At 40.2% G+C, this 24240-nt stretch overlaps 4 protein-coding genes across 6 annotated transcripts; 3 read left to right on the top strand and 1 right to left on the bottom strand.

Annotated features, from left to right (window-relative positions):
* Positions 1–2034: 2034 nt before the first annotated feature.
* Positions 2035–4094, bottom strand: LOC308106868 (small EDRK-rich factor 2-like). Its single transcript, XM_080458877.1, has 3 exons — positions 3976–4094; positions 2658–2766; positions 2035–2516 (listed from the first exon to the last, which is right to left on the bottom strand). Exons 1-3 carry the CDS (start codon positions 3980–3982, stop codon positions 2387–2389), a joined length of 246 nt encoding a protein of 81 aa, XP_080315003.1. The 5' UTR covers positions 3983–4094; the 3' UTR covers positions 2035–2386.
* An 8462-nt stretch (positions 4095–12556) lies between these two features.
* On the top strand, positions 12557–13429 carry LOC308106540 (arylamine N-acetyltransferase, pineal gland isozyme NAT-10-like; the record flags this gene model as incomplete). The annotated part of the gene is made up of 1 exon (XM_080458350.1): positions 12557–13429. One exon carries the CDS (start codon positions 12557–12559, stop codon positions 13427–13429), a length of 873 nt encoding a protein of 290 aa, XP_080314476.1.
* A 4307-nt stretch (positions 13430–17736) lies between these two features.
* Positions 17737–20225, top strand: LOC308126371 (arylamine N-acetyltransferase, pineal gland isozyme NAT-10-like). Its single transcript, XM_080490714.1, has 2 exons — positions 17737–17791; positions 18600–20225. Exon 2 carries the CDS (start codon positions 18605–18607, stop codon positions 19475–19477), a length of 873 nt encoding a protein of 290 aa, XP_080346840.1. The 5' UTR covers positions 17737–17791; positions 18600–18604; the 3' UTR covers positions 19478–20225.
* Positions 20226–21384: 1159 nt separating this feature from the next.
* Positions 21385–24239, top strand: cnep1r1 (CTD nuclear envelope phosphatase 1 regulatory subunit 1). Of its 3 annotated transcripts, XM_080458557.1 has the most exons (7): positions 21385–21463; positions 21548–21601; positions 21930–22001; positions 22351–22424; positions 23553–23662; positions 23758–23812; positions 23902–24239. In XM_080458557.1, the coding sequence occupies exons 1-7, from the start codon at positions 21439–21441 to the stop codon at positions 23941–23943; spliced, it is 432 nt and encodes a 143-aa protein (XP_080314683.1). In that variant the 5' UTR covers positions 21385–21438; the 3' UTR covers positions 23944–24239. The 3 variants fall into 3 exon arrangements, with proteins under 3 accessions (XP_080314683.1, XP_080314684.1, XP_080314682.1); XM_080458558.1 differs by lacking the exon at positions 21548–21601 and having other exon boundaries at positions 21403–21463; XM_080458556.1 differs by having other exon boundaries at positions 21415–21601.
* Position 24240: the final 1 nt, after the last annotated feature.

The following is a 24240-nucleotide window of genomic DNA, read 5'->3' as shown; positions in this document are numbered from 1 at the left end:
GTGAGCCTGTCCACAGTGAACCTGTCTGTGGCTTAATGGCAGCTGGGATGATCTTCAGCTCTCTTGGCTCTGGGTTGTAAGTTCAACAAATGGATCCCCGCTCCCGTCTGCAACCATTGCTTCTAAAACTCCACATTTCAAACAGAAAAAACCCAAAGAGGAAAATTTCCCTCTGCTCTGTGTCTGTCATCACCACTAAGACCCTCTCAGTCTGTTTTAAGCAAACCTGCCAGCAGCCGGTCACCCTGTTGGGCCGTGTGCTTGAATTTAAGTGAGATCTCTGCAAAGCTGTAAGCAGAGCTCAGTGGATGATGGCGATTAAGGTTTTGGAATTCTTTTGAATTCAAGCAACCTGCTGATTTTGCATTTGGTCCTCATCACTATTCAGCTCTGCAGCTGCTCGCCTGCTATCCGAGATGGGGAAAAACGCTAAAGTGGTGATTTAATTATACGCCCTGTAAGCAGAGGACTGACAACACAAACTCGCTGGATTTCAGTCAGTACACACACACAGCTTATTGACTATAAATAGTCTGAGCTTCAGCTTGCCGGCCACGAGGACATTAAAATATCAGCAATATGGTGTTCATGTTCATTAGACGAGACGTGTGGATGAGGATAGTCCTTTAAAAAAATAAAAAATAAATAAATGCAAATTGAAACCTTAAAATTATCTTAAAGTGTCAAGTTAATTCTAAACCCTGCATGCATTGTGTCAATACCAGAGGTTGCGACAAGGTCAAGCACTCATAACACACGAGGACAACCGACACAGTCACACTCAATCTGCCTGAGCAGCCACACGAGAAGCAGCTGAGACATACTGTGGTGTGTGCTGCCACCTGGTGGCCACTCAGGCACATTAGTCTTTCTGCAGGCTCAGCTTGATTGCAGAACATTTGGTATCGAGTGTGACTCGCCACTGATAGAAAGAACGCTGAGGAAACTCAACCATAAGGTGTGTGCACAGGTTTATTATGTCACGGGTATTATATGAAAACGGGCTACTATGTTGAGCTATTGTGTACTACTCATAACAGGAAGTATCCATGAAATACAACTGGTCAGAGTTAAGATCACTTTCATTTCTAAGTTACACTGAAAGCAGAATAAATGCACACACACACATTGAATAAGTGCGAGGGAAGGCGCAGGCTTGTCGTGGCTGGTTATTTGTTGAACATTAAACACTGATAGACGTGATTACTTTATCTCACTGTGTCGTCACCTTGAAACTGAAGCGGTTCAGTCACTTTTACAAGGAGAATTTTATATTTACTAAAACTCAGACCTCGACGGAAGTCTGTTTCATTCCACACCTTTGTAAGGTTGTTATGTTAGGCATTTCACCAAATTACAAAAAATACTAAATACGAAGAAAACCTGTTTTACTTTTAAATATATTGGGACAAATATTTAAGACTTTTGAAGCGATTAAGCCATTTTATTTGTGTACCTGGATGTATTAAACCAACACTGCTGGACAACATGGAGCATTTTGTTCTGGTATTTACGGAAACAATTTTAATGAGTGAGATCTGGAGGCGACGTCCATGCTGCACCTCGAAGATTTGAGTGGGAGAAACGGAATGTTTGTTGGAAAGATCTTAAGATAGAAACGTAAACTCGATGTTCTATCATTAGTCCAGTGTAAAAGATAGTTTTCTAGGTTTTTTCCATAATTCACCAAGACTCCTGAAGGGGGAAGAGTTTGATTGAGCTAAATAAAGGTTGTTTAAACTATGGTAGTTTGAACAGCTGTGGGTCAGCGTGAACTAGAGATTTGATGTTGCAGGATACAGTAATCGATCCCTTGTCTTTATGCTTTAATCGTTTTTGAATTACGATCTGATCAATACCAAAATGAGAAGTATGAACAAACTCTAAGTATAACCCGATGCCACACAATATTTTATATGAGATGAATTAAACACTATTGGAATACTTCTACACTTTATTTTCCTTCCCTACTGAATGTGACTGTCGGGATTAAAACCGTCTCCGAACAAACATTTGAAATAACTTCAGCAAGCATGAACTAAAAAGATACACTTTATTTGAAACCAGCAGGGGACATTTTTGTACAAAAATACACAATTGTTTACGCGGATGCTTTCAATCAAGAATTGTTCATCATCCGCCGGCGCTCCTCTGCATGCAGCACCAGCGTGGGACAGCCACTAACTTGCCCAGACAATAATTTCACTGTGTAAAAGAACAAATCCAACAAGCAATGTCATTTGCCATCGGGAAGAATGGAGGATCCAGGATTCTTGAATCTAAGACAAAAATGACAGACCCCTTTTTTCTTAAATATCAGGAAGAATGTTGAACATGGGATGTTCTCGAAAACACCGAGCTGAATTAAATCTCCGTCTCTTGTCCGTTACTTGGGTTTTGGGGCAGCTTTCCCACCGTCGCTGCCCCCGTCGGCTCCTCCGTCGGCCCCTCCGTCGGCCCCTCCATCAGGCCCTCCGTCAGCCTTTTTCTGCTTCTGTTGCATTATCTCGGCATCCCTAGGGAAGAGGAGAAAGACCCGTGAGGGGAAACTCGCCTGAAACGGGCAAAATTGTGTTTACAAAGAAGCACTGAGGCAAGTTGAGAGGCTAAATCTGAGCTCGCCACATTTCTCGGACCTGCCGCAGACTGTTGTTTACCTCTGCTTGCGGGCGGCAGCCGACAGCCCATCCCCGCTCTTCTTCCCTTTACCTTGCTCATTCTGCTTCTTGGCGTTCTTCTGACGGGCAAGCTCCCGCTGGTTTCCTCCTGAGAGTCAGACAAACAAAACGTCCACAGTGCAGGTGAACAAAAGCGACCTCAGTGACACAAACATCAAGTATGTCAGCTGCACCTCAACACGCCCGTCTTATGCAACACAGCAGTGGCGGATGGGTCGATCCAAATATGGATAATATCTAGACCTACATTGGCATCGACATCGAATGATACCAGTGCAGATTGAAATAATATTTTGTTCTAATTTGTTCTGGAGTGATGGCCTTGTACACTTTGTTTATCTAACAATAAAAAAGTCCAGACATCACAAGGCATGGGAGAGAATTGTTTTGTTCTTGTTGTTTGAAAGATTTGCTTTATTATGAAAATATAATATATCTATAAACCTTTACCAAATTCGGTTGTAGGGTTAACTAATTAATAAACCAAATCATAAAAAACACTCAAAGGTCATGGAAGTTCGTCCAGATTTAGCCATTGGATGATGCATTAACCTTGGATATTAAAAAAAAAAAGATGGGTATCGACTATACTGGCCGTGTATTTACTTGGTATCAGATCACCACTGCAACACAGTCACAAGAAGCGATCGCAGCTTGAACACATCGCATGGATGATGAAGGAAACACAGTTTGAGGTACAGCTCGAGCTACAAAGGAAGGAGATGGTGTGAAGCTGAAACAGCCGACGTGGCAGAGGGGCGCTGTGGAGAAGCTTCACGTCCACAACAGCAGCAGAGCATCTTCCGCCCCGAGAGCCCCGAGCCTCCAGTTGAGTAGATATAAACACTGTGGGGGGAATGATGAGGCAGAACGGACTGCCGCTGGTAAACAAACAGCGTTTACACTCAACTATCCAGGTTCCGGGGTCCCCTGGACAACACTGTACACTCAACTATCCAGGTTCCTGGGTCCCCTGGACAACACACCTACTGCTGCTCGCGACGTCTCGACTGTCGTACGTGGCACGCAGTCTAAACACACAATATACATCCACAAGACACACTCTCAAGTCTCCATCGTTTTACACAAAGCCCAACATCCGCGGAGCTTACAACGTGTGTGACTTCTAAACGCGGAATGTTGTTGTAAATCACAGTAAATATATCCCGGCGCACTCCAGCAAATAGACGGCACCCTTGGCGGCCGAGGCCAGCGAGTGGCAGTAACAGATACGGACCACATGCAAGCAGATAAAGTACATGAATGCCTTACAGTCCAAATATATGTCGATACCCACTGGTCATTTTAGCAGCCAACGCTTCTTTCCCTCGGAATCCAAAAGAGTTCAGCCTCAGGGCCGCTGGCTCCCTTCCTCTTGCTCCAGTCGTTGCTTCTGCTTTGTGGCAGCACAGAGGACGTCTCGCGAGACTCCACGGCAACCAGAACGTTCCCTGCCCGTCCCAGCGCACTGCGCATGCGCGGAGACGCTCCTTAACTCTGACTGGGAAGTGAGGACAATCCAAAGTTATCACCCTGTTTGAAAAATATTAATATTTATGTATAAACAAATTGTTGCGTGTCATATTTTTTTTCCAACTCAATTGTTTGAGAATATCACAAGTTTTGATCATTCTTTGGGTATTCACGGTCTTTTGCCACACAAGTGTTTGTCTTTTGAGAAATCTTTTAAGAAAATGCTAGTTTGGTTCAGATATAAGGATATGGATATATAGTCAGATATGTTGTTTTGTATAATATCACAGAGTACTTAATTTCTGTGTTCATCAAGAATGTTGATATATTAAAAAAATAAAAAACCTTCAAGACAATGCTGCACCCTGATTTATCCTTTGCTTCCTTCTCTTGATCATCCATCCATCATCCATCCATTCATCCATTCGTCTTCTTTCCCACTTTATCCTGTTCAGGAGCCAATCACAACTGACCAGACATGGGAACAACTCACACATGTGTAAGTCTCAAATAAGTCACAAGTCATTTTTTCTTGGGCAAGTCAAGTCAAGTCACATTATTTCCATTTACTGTTTCATTCCATTCTAAATCATACCTACTGACTTTGCTAAGTTGTAAGTAATGATCTGTTTTTAAACAATATAAGTGTTTCTGGCTTGTAATTATTCAATTTCTGAACCTGTACTTAATTTACTCCATCTCAAAAAGTATTTGAAGATAAAAAGTTATTTAATTATGTAACAGTTTTGACCAAATTTTCAAAGTTTATACTTTTATAAGTTGATTTTCACTGTATGCGAAAATGCACATGTAGCAGGAAAGCCTGTGAGGCCCTGTTTACACGACAATGTTTCACATGACAACACCTAATCCGCAAACAAAAAGTGGGGGTGTTTACACTGCAGCAGCGGACACAGAGACAACGATGTAGTTAGTATGCCGGGCCACTGGAGGGCGCTGTTGCTTGATTTTGTAATGAAACTACACAGACGTGTATGCAGAGAACAAAACACTATAAACGTGAAGAAAATGAGAGAACCCGACATCCGCATGGACTGATGACACATCAGATGATATCAGGGTGAGTCTCAACTATTAAACTACTGATCTGGACGATAAAACTAGAATATGGACCGCGGGTCGTACCACTACGGGTCGTACTACTACGGGGTCGCCATGTTTGTTTACAACTGAATGAGCAGGAGGGAGGGGGAGAGATGAGCATGCGCAGTAGCAGGCTCTGTAGCCTCCATCAGTCTCTGCAGGAGGGATTTGCGCCGTGAAAGAATCTTTCCACCTTGGGAGCCGGATTAAAAACTTTGCGGATACAGTGCATCCAGACACTGGTGCCGTGTAAACGGACCCCCCAAAAGTGAAGAAAGTTTTGCGGATACACTCGAATCCGTTGTCGTGTAAACGGGGCCTCAGTCTCACAGTCAACTTGTATATTCTCAGACTGGAGTCGTCAGTGTTTCTCCATCAGTTCTGGGTAGTTGTCTGCTGCCACTAACAAGAGTTTAGTATTACTGGTGAAAAAGGTGTGAGCACAGTGGAAGTTGTCGTTGTGTAGCGTGAGTGTTGTATGTGTATCAGTAAATCTCTGTTTTCTTTCTCCCCACAAACGCATCACAACACTTACCTGTTCACAAATTCTTAATTCCACGCGTACAAATCCTATTTTACAAGCGTCAAATACAAAAGATTGACACTCACATTGTTGCTCCTGTTGTTGTAGTTTATTTGGTGTAAAACATATTTGTGCCACTGAATCAAATGATGTGAAATTGTGGACAAAATTTGAAAATGTGCAAATCTGAATGTGAACTTGTGCAGTAAATGTTCAATGCATGTCAAATAATGTTTCACAGAAATATTTATGTTCTTTTAAAACACAGATAGAAAATCAATAACTACTTTGACTTGTTCTCCTTTAATCATTCCTCTTTCCTGTAGCAGCTGTATTATATTATAAAACCTGATAGACGATTGCTGATATAATTAATTAATTCTCTACTTATTGTTTATCAGATTTGTTAATCTGTTATCTGGTAATGCTTCGTGATAAGAAGGGATTCTATTGGTTCTGGTGATTTTAGGATAAAGGATCAGACTGTATGCTGCGTCGATAAATTCCTTTTGTTGGTTTTTGATTATTTGGGTTCAGCAGATCAACGTTAAAATCCTCCCAGATAAACAAGACCTTTCGTGTTGAAGTTGAACACATTTCCTCGAGACGCTCCCTGAACATTTCTAAGTTAGAGCCTGGTGTTCTATGTAGATGCAGCTTGCAATTCCCTTCTTTTTCTTTTCCATATACGGTTCTACTGTTATACATTCAAATGCACCTTGGCTGCTGTCATGTTTTCTACTTCAGGTTCATGTCCACATACACCACCCACCCCTCCACCTGCCATTTCCTCCATGGTGAAGTAACTTAGGGGGAGAAACACGTTTTTCTTGAGACCTTTGCAGTGTTTCATAGTCATGACGGGAGAGGGGAGGGAGATCAGTAGCAAGGGAAGCAAAAGCTGCTGCTGCTTCACGCTGCAACATCAAGTCCAATTTCATCTAATCCACCACTTCTGGAAGAAGCTCTGTGGAACGGCTTTTCAACTGGTTCATGGAGCTCAAGCAAGCTTCTCTTCACTTTTCACACACAAGTTCTTTTTTTATCTTTTTATTAATTCATTTCAAATATGTCAGAAATATATAAAATACACATATATACAAAAGATAAATAATCAATTTACAAATTTGAATATACATTGACTTCTCTAAATAACAAATCATACAAAAATCACAATTATATTTTCCAAGACACTCGGTACAGTACATCCTCATGGGCCTCATTTCATAAGATGATGGTGTTATGACTGTGGGTTTCTGCTACATTATATCAAATATTAAACATTAAGCATTAATCTTAAGCTCACTGCCGAGGTGATGACCACACATGTCTCATTAAATCCACCAAACACCTTTTATTGTGATTCTGACACAGTCAGGAAGAGAAAAGTATTGTTAAATCAAGGCCATGATAAAATATTAGATCTTTTTTTTATTCACTTGGAAATTCAATGATGTGCGGACACTTCAGTACTTGTATATTCAGGAATCATTGTGTGTAACGTGTCTGGGTCCCCAGTACCTTTAAATAAGATTAACTTTCACTCAACAAACATCTTCACTAAGATTTGAGAGTTATATACGTATTCATACAAATGTACAACTTCTTTGTGAATTGCATATACAAAACAATGCTTTTTAACAAAACAAACAAAAAGACTGGACAGTTAACTCTCAACGACGGGCAGGTCGTCCTGTGGATCAGTGGAAGTGTGTCCAGTAAACTGCAACTTTACTAATAACAACAGACGCATCACGTCACATCTTCAGCGAAGTTCCATCTGAAACTGATATCGTTTTTGGACATTTACTGAATTTGTAACAGCCACACTTTTCTGTCCATCCATCTTCTATATCGCTTTGTCCAAGTTCACTGGATAAAACAGATGCATGTACTGTATGCATGTGTTTATACATGGAAGTGTGTGTGTGTGTGTGTGTGTGTGTGTGTGTGTGTGTGTGTGTGTGTGTGTGTGTGTGTGTGTGTGTGTGTGTGTGTGTGTCATATTACACAGCTTTCTTACTACATATTTAATACTACATTTTTAATGCAGAAAGATATTCATAGGTGGAACCATATAATATACTAGATAAGGGGTAGAATTTGATCAGTTTTACTTCTTACTCTTTTTCAGGCATGTTAATTAAATATATGAGGTTAGTACATGTGTGTCTATGTTTATAAATGTGTGAGTATACTTAAATATAGATTATCTATTTTCTATGAATGTGTTCATAAGCGATGATTTATTTATAAAATCAAAGGGTGTAAATATATCTATATGGATTTGTATGTTTATGTATATGGATATTGGTTTAAGTATATCATATACTTAAACCAAGCAGTAGTTATATCAGTATTAATGAGAGTAGGAGTAGTTTTGTAGTTCTGTTCGGAGCAATGAAAGTTTACCTTGTCTGAATAAACATTCCCTGCTTTGGTCAGATCTTAAAATGTCTCCGTCTTTTTTTATGTCCTGTGTTGTTTGTCGTGCAGAAATCGCTCCGATGATGGCCAAACCTATCAAAGCGTTCAAGAACACATTCTCCCGCCGATAGTGTGAAAGAGACTGAATGTATTTTATAAATTCCAGCTGTTTTTTTAATCTATTTTAGCAGCATTTTACTGGAGATCCTCAGAACACACACACACACACACACACACACACACACACACACACACACACACACACACACACACACACACACACACTATCCCTACCTACCCAACATGTCAGACTAAGTTCACAATATTCAGTGGACATAACGGTTGCTTTTATAAATCGTCAGTAAAACTTAAGCGATGACCTCGGTGATCGCCACTTCCACCTTTAGAAAATGAAGCCACCTTGTTTCAAGAAATACCACAGATTCTGTTACCTCCTCTTGCGTTTTAGCAGACTTGTTTAATGATGTGGGGGAGCTGCGGAGTCTGTAGGATGAACAATAAGGAAAGAAGTCAATCGGATGTCTGCGGATTCAGTCCAACCTGATGAGAGATATATTTATTTTCGACACTGGGACCTTGGAACGCAACAACATGGGCCCAAATAGAAGTAAAATAAAAAATTTACTTTTTTTTATTAAAATTTACTTTTGCCCGGACCTGTGCAAATTGTTTTTGTTGTTTTTTGTTCACCATAAATGATGATCTGTGACACTTTATTCACATGTTAAGACAACTGCAGAGGAATAGGGGTTGTAATGTGGAGGAAAAGTGAACAAACATATTTTTGGGGACTAAATAGGGGCATTTATTAATCTGATTAGATTTAAGTGAGTTCTGAATCTTTATTTACAGTATCTCCTGGGCTATTGAAGTAGGATAACCTTAATGCAAGCAAGTTTGATACAGTCCAAGCAATCATTAGTATTTATCTTGAGCGTGTGCCTGTGATGAAGCTTGTGATGGATACAGGTAAATAATGGTGACATTTGGCCACTGGCCAGCTGGACTGGTAAATAGCTGTTTTCAAATATAGTAGTACTTGAAAGTTTTATTCATTTAATACAATACTCTCTATTGCGACAGCCATGAAGTAAATTGTTATTTTTTCACTCGAAAAATAGTGTAACAACACCACTTCAGTAGTGTCGTCCTCTTGTGGTTACAGGTGGTAAATACAACCACAATTGACGTCAGATAAAAGGACATAAGCAGGGTTTCATGTGGAATTAGACGTGTTCACGTGTGGAAGTGCACACTCACCTGTGACAGAGATGAGAGAGTCGGGGTTGGGTAGTAGCCATCATTTTTGTTGACCACTACCCATTCTTTCATTCATCACCCTTTAACCCGTTTAGTCCGCTGGTTTTCATTTCTCCATTCATCCATCTTTGCTGCGGTGTGATAACTCTGTGTGGTTTGTTATTAATAAATGCACCAGAAGCACCTTTAGATCTCAGCCTATATGTTACCACAGCCTCCTGACGCAGTCACAAATCTGCCAACCTGAGGACCCAACCTCATACTCAGTGGCTAAAAAGTTGGTTTGGGAAGCCGCCACATGCTCATTGTGTGCCCTTATCAGTATTTTACCGATAGCTGCTGGATTCATATTTGTCCTGCATTTGATACATGTTGCATTTTACTACAACTGATTAAGTTTGAGCAATTTTCAACTACTTTATTTACAGTTGCTGATCTGAGCCACAGCAGTGGATCATGATCAGATGAATTCATGAAGCACTGAAACAACAGACCATGAAACAATTAATCAAATGGTGAAATAATTACATAAAGGTTTTTTGTTTTTTTTTAACATATGAATTTGTATTTGAATAATTTGATGACAAATATATGTATCTAATTCCAAAAATGACACATTAAAGTAAAAAAAATTTAATCTGGGAACTTTTAGTCTTCTCTTCATCCCTCCCATTACTCCTTTGCATAATAGAATTCCTTAAATTGCGCGTCCTGGAGGCTGTCCTTTATTCTGCTCAGCTGTGCGCAGGAAAAGCTCTGCATCCGTTGATACCTCCGTACTGCGGGGCACATGTCATCCACAAGGTGAGTCTCTGAAACCCTCTTCAAGATGACTGAGTTCAGGATGCGACCAGACATTGAACGACACACTAACTATCACAATACAACTTTTTTGTCTTTTTTCCTTTTTTTAAAAAAATAAATACATTTTCATCCACGAGGCCAAGTGTTGCATAAGGTTTACTAACGCGCACGGGCGTGTTTGAAAACGTAAAAGAAACTAACTTTTCACATTTTCATTTTTTTAAACCGATTTTGTGAGTTTCTGTCCTGGTCTGATCGCGCTCACGTTATCTGTACACATACACACACAAGGCACAGGGGCTCGTGACGCGTCAAATCCTGAACCTCGAGCTGAATGATGCGAGGACCGACGTGATCACAACACTGAAATTCATAAAGTCACAACTTGTCAAAGTTTCCTGCGCTATTTGTTGCCTTTTTTTTCTTTCTTTTTTTTAATTTACAAAGAGTTCCAGCCATACCACTGACCGTCAAGAGGGGAAAAAAACTATTTGAACTGCGAGATAGAATCTGCATTTTTCCAGAGGTGGATGGGGACCGATCTTGCCCAAATCTATCACTTGCATGCCACAATAACCTTCAAAAACAGGGGGGAAAAATCTTTCCACATTGTACCTGTGTGAGAACAAACTACTGGCCAAAGCTGGGCATTAAAGGGGACATATCATGCTAAATCCACTTTTTTAGCCCTTAAATGCATTTTGGTGTATATTTAGAGTGTTTAGAAGTACAGAAAAGTTCAAAGTAGTCTCTTCAGGTGCTCCGTTGATATCTTTATATTCTGTTTTGGTCATATTTTGCGATCGGTTTCGATTTTTCTATTCTCTATTACGTTTTTTGAACAATGACGTCACAGTATTCTCAGCGGAACTGCCAAATTAGGACATCGACGTTTCGAGCAATCCGCCATTTTTGTTTCTCGCTGCGATTTTGTAGTCCAACCGAAGTTACGAGAGGATAAGTCGAAATGTTCGGTTGTTGGATGTAGTAACCCACAAGCTTCGTTACACCGTCTTCCAGCATCAGAACCTTTTCGAAGTGCCTGGTTGAGTTTTATTTTTCACAGAAATGTACCCACATCTGTGGGTAAGGTCATTTTTGTGTGCGCGAATCACTTTAAGGACGACTGCTTCAGCAACCTCCGCCAGTATAAAGAAGGATTTGCCGAAAGACTTGGTCTGATTGAGCGGTCAGTTCCTTCTATCTATGGAGACGACGAACAGAGCACTTCGGTAAGCTGTATATAACGCTAAAAAGTGTGATGATAAGACGTCCCTGTCATTGTTTTGTTAGCATTAGCAGTTGCACCGTCTTCATATGTTAGCGCTGTGTGCTCGTTTTAGATTAGAATGTAACTTCTGTGTTAAATAGTCGTTGTAATACAGGCAGTATTGTAGTAGTGGGCATGGATGGAGAAGTTAGTGTAAATATAGTAACACACCATTGCGTTACATCCATATGAAGACGTTGTTCTGAAGGTGCATCATCGTCATTTTCATCTCGCTCCGCCGGGTCCGACTCTGGCTCCAACATGTATGGCTGGATGGACAAATCTTCCGTTGTTGACATTTTGTAAATAATGTGTGAATATAAAGTTTCTGCGCCGCTAGATAATTGTATCTGTTCTATCAAACTACAAAGATGGCCGAACAGGGTGACGTTGAACCGAGTGTGACCTCTGCAACCTGGAGAGGAGGCGGGGTATGAAGTGTCTCATTTGCATTTGAAGAGACCGCCCCAAAACGAGTTGCTCTCAGAAGCGCATCAGAAAAGGGGTTGAAAAGGGGCCCGTGGAGCTCTAATAATGAGGAATTCAGACCCAAGCATTGCAGTTTCGCGTTGTATAGACCACAACTGTATGATTTATATGTAAAAAGGAAGGATTTAAAAGCATGATATGTCTCCTTTAAAATGAGCTCATAGTGGAATGAAGCGAGCCTCGCACAAAACCACTGGGTTAATCCTTCTATTATCCCCTCAGTTAATTTTATCATTCATAAAGTAATAGTAGACTTTTTTTTTTTTGCTTCATATTTCTTGACTTTTCTGATTAAGCATAAAATCACCCTGATGACATTTTTCTTCCAAATTGCTGAAGACATGTTACACCCATTGGTGTTCCGGTCGGGTTGTTTTAGCTGTGTCAAACGTTTGTCTGTGTGTGTGACCCAACATTCCCACACCTGCAGGTGCAGAGTTACTTTTGAGACAGAAGTAAGCCTTTAATGTGGCGGCATCTCACTGTGACTTCCCTTTTACACACAGGATGAATTTGGGGGAGTACTTTGAAAGAATCGGCTTCCATGGTTCATATGACACACCGGACCTGGCGACTCTAAAACTGATCCACAAACGGCACGTCATGTCAATCCCGTTTGACAACCTCGGCATGCACTGCGGTGAGACTCTCACGATGGACCTTCAGGTAATCTTTGATAAGCTCGTGAGGAGCCGTCGAGGAGGTTGGTGCATGGAGAACAACGTTCTGTTCGCCTGGGTGCTGAGAGAAATGGGCTATACCTCAACAACTTTGGGCAGCAGGATCTTTCTAAATCCCCTCAAGGGCTACAGCGATGCCGAGGAGCATATCTTCAACAAGGTGGACATTGATGGAGTGGCTTATGTAGCAGACGTGAGTTTCGGGTTGTCACAACAAATGTGGGAGCCGCTGGAGCTCGTCTCTGGAAAAGACCAGGTTCAGTTACCAGGAACCTTCCGTTTCGTAGAAAAGAGCGGCGTGTGGATGCTGGAGAAGATGTCGAGGAAACCAAACATTCCTAATCCACAATTTGCTCACACAAGTCTGATCAACAAGACAGAAACGCAGCAGATCTACTGCTTCACGGTGGATCCTCGGAGTGCGGAGGATTTCATGGGGACAAACCACCAACTCCAAACAGATCCGTCATCTCTGTTCAACAGAAAATCCATCTGCTCTCTGCAAACAGCCATGGGATTCAAGGCCCTGATTGGCTGGACCTACAGCGAGGTCACCTACAAGCCAGAGGAGGGCGTCGATGTGTTTAACATGAGGAAAGTCACAAATGACGAGATAGAGCGAGTTCTGAGAGACGAGTTCAAAGTGACCCTGCAGAACAAACTGCAGCCGGTGAACAGGAAAAGTTGCTTAACTCTCTGAACATCGCTTGTCTCATAGCCGATATATTAGAAACTCTTACATTCCCTAAATTCAGAAATCGGATTGTTAAATTTAGAAATTCAGAAATGACAGAGCAAGTTAAATGTATTAAATCAAAGTAAACAGATGGTGAAATTTGGTACGGAGAAAATAAATCAATTCAGAAACACACAGCAGTGATATTATTCCTTGATAACAAAGAGATTTGCTCTCCTGTTCTCATTCTCTGTCGTCTATGTGCTCATTATTATAATCAGTGATGCTTTCATATCAGACAGAATTTTAGAGAATGTTCTTCTGGGTGTTGAACGCATTTAATGACACTGTACTGTGAAAGAAGCTGAGTATCAGTGGCGTGACACATCAGTGGATTTCTGTGTCAAATCCGAGTCGTGGTGTACCTCTGGGGTTGGTCCTTGGATCAAAACTATTTATCTTATATATTTATGACTTTGATTTCTTTATCTAAGTCGCTCAAATGTGTTGTCGCTTTATTTTAATCTGGGGGAAGATTGAAGAAGTGTTGGATGTGGTCAAAAAAATAATAAAAAATAAATAAAAACATGGTTTGATATTAATAAATGATCACTTAATCTGGGGAAAACAATTGATCAATTTAAAGTTAATAGAGTGATGGTAAACTAAGTTTTTGGGTGCCGTGATTGATGAGGTATTGAACTGGAAATCACACAATAATTAGATGGCAGTAAAAAATATAAAAAACAATTGCTGTATTATTCCAAGTAAAAGATTTGTTCGATAAAGTATTGTATATGTTATATAATTCTCTCATTGTTCCATATCTGACTTACTGTAGAGACGTTTTGGGGAACTGCCTGTAAAACAAACATCCAGTCGATCTTTATTTTACAGAAAACAGTCAAAAGAATAATCAGTAGAAAATAATATAGAGATCCAACAAACCGGTTATTCATTCAGTTCAACTTGTTTAAATGTCATGACCCAGTAGATTATATGATTCTGCAAATGATGTACATATCTCATGAACAAACTTTACCGGTAAACTGTCGAGAACAGATTTGCAAAAAGAAAAAGCACACGTGTTTAGATTACTGGAACGCTGCTTTGACATAAAAGGGATCAATCAATGGAACAATCAAACAAATCAAACCCACATGCCAGATTTTAAAAAGTGATTAACACCCGCATATTATTCAAATATTATTATAATACTTTTTGTTGTCATGATTGAAAAATTCTGTGAGTGAGAGTGGCGATGCAGGTCTGCTGACTTGATAGTCATTATGTTTGTTGTATATTTGTGTTCTTGTTGTAAACTGATTGGGGGACAGAAAAGGGATGGTTGCCTCAGTTCATTCTTCCTTCTGCTCCCTTTCATTCATGAGTTGGGAAACTATCTGTGGTTTTTTTTTTCTCTTTTGTCAATGAATGCAATAAAAATATACTCATGGTTTGATAGAATTAAGTAATTGAAGGTTTGGCACAGCAGGCAGTCTTGATCCAGATGCTGATTCATCTCATTTGTCTTCGTGTGAATAAACTCTATTGCATCTAGCTCTACCTGTCTCCTGGGTTTTGTTCACCATCTCCACGCCACTCTTGACTTTTTGAGAAGTATCAGGAAAATGGAGATCCAGTGTTGTCATCTGATCCAGACTGGGATCATTTCATTTTTCTCCACAACACTTCTGAGGTGTGGAAGATAACTACCATAACTTTTGTTTCCTGCAGTGGTTAACCCTCTTAACTACTCTTTATTTTTTCTTCTTCTTTTCTTTTTCCCCTTGTGAGCTAGGGCAAACAATATGATGTGATTGAGAGCCTTCCGGAGTCAGAACAGTTTTTGCTCTTGCAACAGGAAGAGACCTGGAGTCTCCTCCTGTTGTTGCCTTTATTAGAAGTCGGCATGGCTGCTGTACATGACCGGGGGGGGAACGCTCAAAGAGAGAGAGAAGAGAAGAGACGAGAAGAGAAGAGAAGAGAAGAGAAGAGAAGAGAAGAGAAGAGAAGAGAGATGGGGGGGGGGTAACATACAATACCCTTGTTCGTGCTACATATATTATATGCAGTTATCACACTGATCCAAATACTTTCCAACTGTTATTAGATTAAACCAGTCTGAGCAGCTCTATCTAGACAGTAAGATGATTTTCTAGATTAAACCAGCCTGACAGCTCTATCTAGACAGTAAGATGATTTTCTAGATTAAACCAGCCTGAGCAGCTCTATCTAGACAGTAAGATGATTTTCTAGATTAAACCAGCCTGAGCAGCTCTATCTAGACAGTAAGATGATTTTCTAGATTAAACCAGCCTGAGCAGCTCTATCTAGACAGTAACATGAAGCAGGAACATGAATTAACAAAGAGGCAACAACAAAAGACGAACATTATTTTGAGAGTTTGAGCAAATGATGACAGAAAACAAGCAACTTCAGCAAAACCTTTCGTGAGGAGTGGAAGTGTGTGTGTGTGTGTGTGTGTGTGTGTGTGTGTGTGTGTGTGTGTGTGTGTCTAACTACTCTGCTTAGTCACAAGGTAGATTTTGTGTGAACTGATCAGTGCCAACATGCATTTAACACCGTCAACAGTTTGCTGCACGAGGATGCAGATGGAATTGATCACAGAATCTGCTATTGAAGACGTTCAACAAGCACCAGGTCAGATACTCTGCCACTACTGACAAAGAAACCCTTGCGATGTTGGTACTCCAGCACTTCAAAGTACATCTTGGGTCCAGTTTTCTACCAGTGGTAGTGCCCAGCAACCACAATTCATCCGTCTTAATCTCGCATATACACTCATAACCAGCACATCACGAGGTGAGCACTGGTTATACAGGAAAACCTCCCGGACATCCGCCACAAAAAGTGGTGCCAAGAATGTCTTTGCAGATGTGTAGGATAAGTTAAATATTTAAACTGCCTTGTTATTTATTATGAAAGTTATATGTATAGAATTTGGGTTAAGGCGCTGCCCTCAGCAGACTGTCGTGTGTTTGACTGTTACAGGCTGTCTGAAAGAGTTGACAGGATTTGCTGAACCAGACAGGCGTGAGGCCACGGACCTATGGAAGCCACACCCCGCCACAGGAGAGAGAGGGGATCCGGGAGTGGAGGTGGCGCCATTCAAGTGGATTTGTTTATATATCAGCTAGTTTCTGGTCTCGCAGCTCCATGTTGCATTTGTTGATTGATAGCATTTCTGTTTGAGGCGGCAGAGTTAAAAAGTTACTGGTTCAATAAGTAACAAGCAATCTCACTGCTTTGAACTGCTCATGTCTCCTGGAACCTTCGTCAGAAGTCTTGAAGTGCTTAGGAACTCCTTGCTTTTCAGCCACAGGAGGAATCATACATTGTTCATCTGTTTGAAAGAAATAAAGAATCACTTTAAGTATGAATCTAGAGAAACCTGCTGTGCAATATTGAGTTTGTTCCTAGGATTTTGTACAACATCTTCCAGCTCACTCCCTGTGTAAAATAATCTACAACACATCAGATTTTTTTTGGTGTCACGCTTGAAATAACAGAGAGAGCTGTCCGCTGGTATGAAAGCTGAAGTTCGACACTCAGCAGTCTTCCAGCCTGAGCTTTGGATATCCTACAAATAATTGATGTCAATGCATAGTTTCCCATTCATTTTGAAACAATATAGATCGCTGCTCAATGCCACTTCTCCTGCCAAACTCGTTTTATTTCAGGGGGGCCACATATGGCCCAATCCTGGTGTGGGCTGGACCGATAAAATAATCATAACAACCATTACAGTTTAACTTTAAAGATTTTAGTTGTTGTGGCGTCGAGTGGAAGTTTTGAGAAAGTCAATGTCTTTGCCAATTGTTTCACAATGAATTCTGAAACTCATTGCAATCTCAAGATAAGGCCGAGTTTAATGATACTTCCTCGTGCAAAGTTCAATGTATTGTCAACAACACGTCTCTTTTAACTGTTGCATTTTGTAGCTTTATACGTGCATGTTTCTACATGATTACCCTGAACAAAATGTGTTACCAAGTCATGGTTACTTTGTAAATAATAGTTCAATATGCCTGGTCATGTCCTGGAGCAGATTTGGAGTCTGGTACACAACCACAAAACATTACAAACGCACAAAAAAAATGCCTTTGGAATTAACAAAAAATTCTATTCTTTCTTTAAAAAAAAAAAAAACAACCTCATACACATGCACGAAGCATTACATGGGTGAGATTCCCAGTACACGCTCACAAAACACATAACACACGCACACGTTACAGAAGGTTTTTATTTTTTGAAACGTTTCGCTTTAAGACCTTCATTTTGAAAACACGGGGGTAGGACATGTCACTTCCTCATGCCTGAAGCAGGACAGCATTTTGGTGAAAGGAAGCGCCTTTAGATCAGGTAAAAACAACAACTATGTAATCGTGCGAGAAACATAAAGGAAAAACCTCTACAATGGTTACGGAAAGGCACACGCTGTGTTCTCTCTGTTAGGAACGGTGTGAAGTTATAGAAAGTTTAGTTTTGTGGAGCTTGTTGAAGGTCCAGAGGGAAGCTGCTTCGTTTGTTTACTGATCGCTCATGTGATCCATACAAATCTACTTTTAACTACAGTAATGAGAGATAACTGATTGCCCTGTTGCCTCGTTTAAAAAACAAAACAGGAAATAAAACGTGTTTTTTTTTTTTTTCGTTTTTTAAACGACCTTTAAGTAACTTGTGTTCTTGATCATAACAAAGATACAAGTTTTATATTACATGATTTCGTATATGATATATGTAATGAGGCTGGCAGGTGATGAAGCACTAGTTAGTAACTTGGTACTTTTTGATTAGTTTCAAATAAAAGACACAAATTCACCAAGAGAGAGCCTGAGAGACAGAGGAAGCTGCACAGTATGAGGTGAAACTATAAAATAGTTGAGCAGAAAAAAAAAGATTAATGTTGATTAGCTGTTTTAAATATAAAGAAGAGAGTAAAGAGAAAATAAATCGTGAAAATGAGTGGTACAACTGCACTAGATGAGGTGGAGCTCCAGAGGAGGCCAGTCACATTAAAGGCTCCTCCTATTTGTAATGAAGTACAGAAGTTTGTTGCACTGGTTTATTGTTACTGACTGAATATTATCACGTTGTGTAAACCCCGATGTTTTCCACACGCAGACAATAATGTATTAAACTGCCTTGTTTTGTTGCTTTCTTTGTTCAGCCAAGATGAATTTGGAGGAGTACTTCAAGAGGATCGGTTTTCATGGCTCCTATGATGCTCTGGATCTGTCAACACTGACGCTGATCCACAAACGGCACATCATGTCAATCCCTTTTGAAAACCTCAGCATTCACTGTGGCGAAACAATCAGCACAGACCTTCAGGTAATCTTTGATAAGATCGTGAGGAGCTGTCGTGGAGGTTGGTGCATGGAGAACAACCTTCTGCTTGGCTGGGTGCTGAGAGAAATGGGCTTTGACACGACGACCTTGGGCTCCAGGGTTTTCAACCTTATTCTCAAGGACTTTGCTCCTTACGAGTCTCATCTCATCAACAAGGTCGTAATTGATGGGAAGGCGTATATAGCAGACGTGAGTTTTGGAGTGTCGTCACAAGTGCGGGAGCCTCTGGAGCTCGTCTCTGGAAAGGACCAACCGCAGGCACCGGGAATCTTTCGTCTTATTGACAAAGGGGACATGTGGGTGCTGGAGAAGACTGGAAGGAGACCAGAGGTCCTCAATCCAGAATTTGCTAAATCAGGTCTTATCAACAGGGAGCCAACAAAACCGATTTACTGCTTCTCATTGAATCCGCGCACACCTGATAACTTCGTTGACGTAAACCGCAAGCTCCAAACCGATCCAACCTCCCTGTTCACCAATAAATCCATCTGCTCTTTGCAAACAGCCACAGGCTTCAAGGCCCTGATTGGCTGGACCTACAGCGAGGTCACCTACAAACCTGAGGATGGTGTTGACGTGTTTAACATGCGGGACATCACAGATGATGAGTTAGAGCGAGTTCTGGGGGAACAGTTCAACGTGACACTGCAGAACAAACTGCAGCCGGTGGGCAGGAAAGCAAGTTACACATTATGAGAGAAACAAGTACTTCCAAATTCCTTCTTATCAAAACTGGTTGATGTACTGATCATTGCTGTCGCCTCAGACCAAGACTGTCTAGGTTCAGCTCTGATTGGCTGGTCTGGTGTCCAGAAAAGCACTATATAAATCCCATGCATAAGCAAAAGTAATGCATCATAATGTATGGAACACACGATCTGGCAGTGAAATAAAAAAAAATGTTGTGTTAACACTTCATTATAACCGACTTAACTGTAACAGGTCCGAGTACGTTATACTTGCTGTACTTATACTTACATTATACACAATGCACACATGGCTAATAAATGCTAGCCCCGTCAACAGTTAAAGCATGGACCGCTCAAAATGCAGTTTGTCTCTATTCTTTTAATAAGGGTGGTTGTAATTAGCATGCTGTATTTAATGTTATACTCTACTCAAGTTCATTTGCCTGGATTTTAATTTTGAGTTTTCCAGATTTTTTTAAAAATGTGATCTTCAGTGCAAATCTTGATTTTTATTGCTTGTGCTTTGATGGTAGATTTAATAACTTTTTCAGTATTATTTAATCCTATTTTTTTCATGTATCAGCCTTTGTTAATACTTTATCATTTGTTTTCATATTTTATATGATAAGTTTATTGATAAGTTTCATATAAATTATAATGACGATTATTTTCATAATGATTATTATCCCATGTTGCCTTGATTTTCCAAATGCCATTGAGAGTTCACTTTTGAATAAATGTGATTTAAACAATTCAACTATGTCATTGTGAATATATTTGCATTCATCAGTGTGGTCAAACGTGTGCTCAGTGTTTTTTGCTTGTTTGTTATTTATAAAACCGAATTTTTTTACAACCCAGAATCAAAACAGAGGTAATAGTTTTTGGCCCCAAAGAGGAAAGCTTAAAGGTCAGTGCTCATCTTCACTCCATGTCACTCGGGACATTAAAATGAAGGAAATCTGGGTGTAATTTTGGACTGAGACTTGATATTCAACAATCACGTTAAGACAATAACAAAATCAGCTTACTTCCATCTGAAACGTATTGAAAGAATTAAATGATTTCTAACTGAACAAGAGTCAAAGGAACTTGTTTATGCATTCATTTTTAGATTATTGTAACGATGTGTTTACCGGTCTCGGTTAAAAATGTTTTAGACAGCACACTGTGGTGGAACACATTACACCTGAGCTTCAAAATCTTACTTCTGGTCTATAAACCTTTGAATGGTCTCTGGCTGGAATACGTCTCAGATTTAGTAGAATATGAAACATCCAGACCCCTCATGGCCCCAAGAAGAGGTTTACTGACTACTTACTACTAAGTGTTGCTACCGTCAGAAATAAAGTGAAACAGCTTTTAGTTCATTTCAGGTTTACCTGTGGAACAAATTTCCCAAACACCCGAGGACTGCTGACACACACTTCTTTTAAATCAGGACTTAAAACTCTATTATTTGCCCAGACGTTTCATTAAACCAAAGATTTTACTTATTACCTTTGTCTTAACTTAACTCTTACTTTATTTAATCTCCTTTTCATGCTTTTCTTAGTCCCTTTACTTTCATGTTATTCATAATCTCAATAATTTGAGATTAATATTCTGAATTGCTTTACTTTACTGTATTACTTTTATTTATTTGTAAAGCACTCTGAATTACTTTGTGTCGGAATGGTGCTATATAAACATGTGTGCCTTGCGTTGCTTAAAACTACTCATTTTAAAAAAAGAAAATACTCAAAAGAAAAGTTGACTAAGCTTCCATCTTGTTTTGGAGTCAACAGCGCCCCCTGGAGTCCCCGTTGTTTAAATACACCTGAGCGGGAGTCGGGGTTCCAACATTTGTTCCGCCTTTTTTCTGTTTCGCCCAATCAAATTACAGCTGGAGACACAAGTCAATCGCGATTGGTCCGTGGGCCCGTCCTTCATCCTGTGGGCCGCGGCTGTCGGCAAGTCTGCAGCGACATGAACTCCTTGGAGCAGGCCGAAGGTAATGCGAGCGCGGAGCATTTTAACGTGTCACATTTTATAAGCATGCTGAATCGTTTTCTTTTATCCCTTTTGTTGTTGCCAGAGAGAGAGTTGAGCACAAACGTGTCGAAACGTGATGTCAGACGTAGACATGACGGTACGTTAGTTTACCACCGTTAGCCTGTCTGCTAGCTGAGCTAGCAGCCTCACAGTCTGATGCGTCTTCGTATTCTCGTTAATAAAAAACTGTTTATATTAATATATGTTGTTCTTGCATCAGTGTTACCCATTCAGCCTTTTCCGTAAAATTGTAGAACATTTAGAATCCGTGTTCACTGTGTACGGATTTGAGGTTTATGATGGCTTGCTGTCATAGATTGAGCTCTGTAGTTCAGGCTTCCGTACAATCCGGTCAATTTCTGTGGCGTTATATCCAGCAGTGTGGCCTGTGAATCACGGTCGTTTAAAATCTATTTCTGTTGTAGACCTGAAGGCCTTTGAGAGAAGACTGACAGAGTATGTCTCCTGTTTGCAGCCTGCAACAGGCAGGTGGAGAAGTAAGTACATGTGATGATGATGATGATGATGATGTGGGGAAGTAAACAACTTCCTCACTTGAGTTCAGCTGGTTTGTGTGGAGAGAAAAACACATCTGATTAAGTATTTTAAATAAGTAATAAAGTTGATGAGTAACATTAATCCATGAATATGGAAATGTCTACATAGCCAGTGTCAGTTGATCTTCATCAAAACTAACTATCTCCATCACAGGCATATCTTAATCCAGATATGCTTTTAGGATTCTAAATTTGAATAAAGTTAAAGTGTTTGTACTGATGTTGAACAGCGTTAAACAGTAATAGTAATTTGGTGAAATGACCTGATGTTGCTCCTCTCTCTTTTCAGTGATTCTGATAGTGGTGTCTGTCTGTACTGCTACCGGGGCCTGGAACTGGTTAATCGACCCCGACACACAGAAGGTATGCATTAACAAGAAAACACATCTTATGTAACGTCTGGCTTCATGGTAAACCTAATCACAGATTATATATTTTCTACAGCCGACGGCAATGACAGCTGTGTCACTCTCAGCGACACTTAAAGAAAATATGGTTTTGTTTGCAGATAGACTTTTAGCGTGATGTCTTTACTTCCAATGCACACTTTTACAATTCCAGTGAGTGCAGAGTAAAAAGAAAATTAAAAAGGTGGCGAAATGTAATTATTACATGTTCCAAATTCTATGAATGACCAAATTATTATTGTTTTCATGAGACAGTTTAGAGTATATTTGTTATCAGTATCAGCACTGTTTATACCCAATGCCAAATACCAGGGGTGGGCAATGTTTTTTGGGAGGGTTTCCCAGATAGGGGACTTGGATTACCTTACGATGAAGGTAACTTTGCTGAATAATATAAAATAATCCTTTTAAAAAAAAAGTGTGCCTTTTGATAAGTTTCTCTACCTGCTCTGCTTAAGCTTTTTGTATTTCTCTGCTCGTTTTGTTTGCCGATGGCGATTCAAATTGTAATTCCTGAACCCAGCTTTCTCTTCTCCGTTAGTTAGGCTTCACTGTTACTTTCACTGCCTCTATAAGATGCCTGTTGGTGGGAACACATCATTCTTTCTTAGTTTTTTTTTAACTATGAATCTGCATTTCTGCAGTGTAATAAATGTTCGGTCTGATAGCTAACACAGAGGAAGAGAAGCAGAACTGTTACATTGCATGCATGATATTCTTTATTTTCACAACTGCTTCTTGACTTTGCATAAATGTTGTTTAACAATTGTGCAAGAAGTTGGATTCCTACGACTAATTCCAGAATTGTGAGTACATTAAATGCTATTAAATAGGTTTTGGTCAGTTTCCACCATCAACCCAGGACTTAACAGCAGTACTCTTATTTGTTTGAGAATATGTGGGTGAAAAGCAAGTGAAACGGAATGCAATGGAAATATAAAATTGCTGGTTAGTGTCAACATTATGTTTCAGTTAAATTTTTAGTCGTCATGCTTCAGTCACGAGGCTCACCAATGTTTTTAGCTTTCAGATCGTTTACAGTGAATCTCTAACAGTTGATCTGGTGTTTCTGTGTTTTGGACAGGTCTCCTTCTTGTCATCCCTGTGGAATCATCCTTTCTTCACCATCAGCTGCATCACATTAATAGCACTCTTCTTCGCAGGGATACACAAACGGGTCGTGGCACCTTCCATGTATCCTTTTTATTTGTTGCGGTCGATATGAAGGCCTATGCGAGCCTGTTTCAGCGTGTTGATGTAATGAACATCCTTGACCTCTGCTGCATCAGTATTGCTGCTCGCTGCCGCACAGTTTTAGCAGAATACAACATGTCCTGTGATGACGTAAGTTCACCGATTCCTACTTTTCTCTTAACCGTACTTTGGATCTCTCTGAATTCTCTCACGCCGTCCCCGCTTGCACCTATTCACAGACGGGGAAACTGATCCTGAAACCTCGACCCAACATTCAATAACTATGAAGCGGTGAGCTTCGTTCAGACGGAAACGTGTGCTGGTCACGTGCTGACCGCTGCAGGACCCGCTCGGAGTCTCCAGTCCTAACGGCACAGAGGGGGACTGCGTCGTCACGGTGGATGATGGAGGAATGAACTGAAAGGGCCTTTTAGCAATGTGGCTTCTGCACTCATGGCCTTTGACATAATTTTACACTCTGCATGAGTTCAGACTGTTTATTGCTGATGTTGACAATACATTTTATGGAATTGTTTTTATTTTTAGAGCTGTTTACCTAATAAATACATTAAAAGTGA

The sequence above is a fragment of the Lipophrys pholis genome (genome assembly GCF_963383615.2).
Source record: "Lipophrys pholis genome assembly, chromosome: 2".
Classification (NCBI taxonomy): domain Eukaryota; kingdom Metazoa; phylum Chordata; class Actinopteri; order Blenniiformes; family Blenniidae; genus Lipophrys; species Lipophrys pholis.
This window is presented reverse-complemented; position numbering and strand designations above follow the sequence as displayed.

What these genes read in the sequence shown, in the direction of transcription:
- LOC308106868 (XM_080458877.1), bottom strand. An exon ending in GCTGCCGCCCGCAAGCAGAG is followed by an intron (nt 2,517 to 2,657) that starts GTAAACAACAGT and finishes CCTCTTCCCTAG; the next exon opens with GGATGCCGAGATAATGCAAC.
- cnep1r1 (XM_080458556.1), top strand. Translation starts at nt 21,439, where the DNA reads ATGAACTCCTTGGAGCAGGCCGAAGGTAATGCGAGCGCGGAGCATTTT. An exon ending in TGTCAGACGTAGACATGACG is followed by an intron (nt 21,602 to 21,929) that starts GTACGTTAGTTT and finishes TTTCTGTTGTAG; the next exon opens with ACCTGAAGGCCTTTGAGAGA. An exon ending in TGCAACAGGCAGGTGGAGAA is followed by an intron (nt 22,002 to 22,350) that starts GTAAGTACATGT and finishes CTCTCTTTTCAG; the next exon opens with TGATTCTGATAGTGGTGTCT.
- LOC308126371 (XM_080490714.1), top strand. Translation starts at nt 18,605, where the DNA reads ATGAATTTGGAGGAGTACTTCAAGAGGATCGGTTTTCATGGCTCCTAT.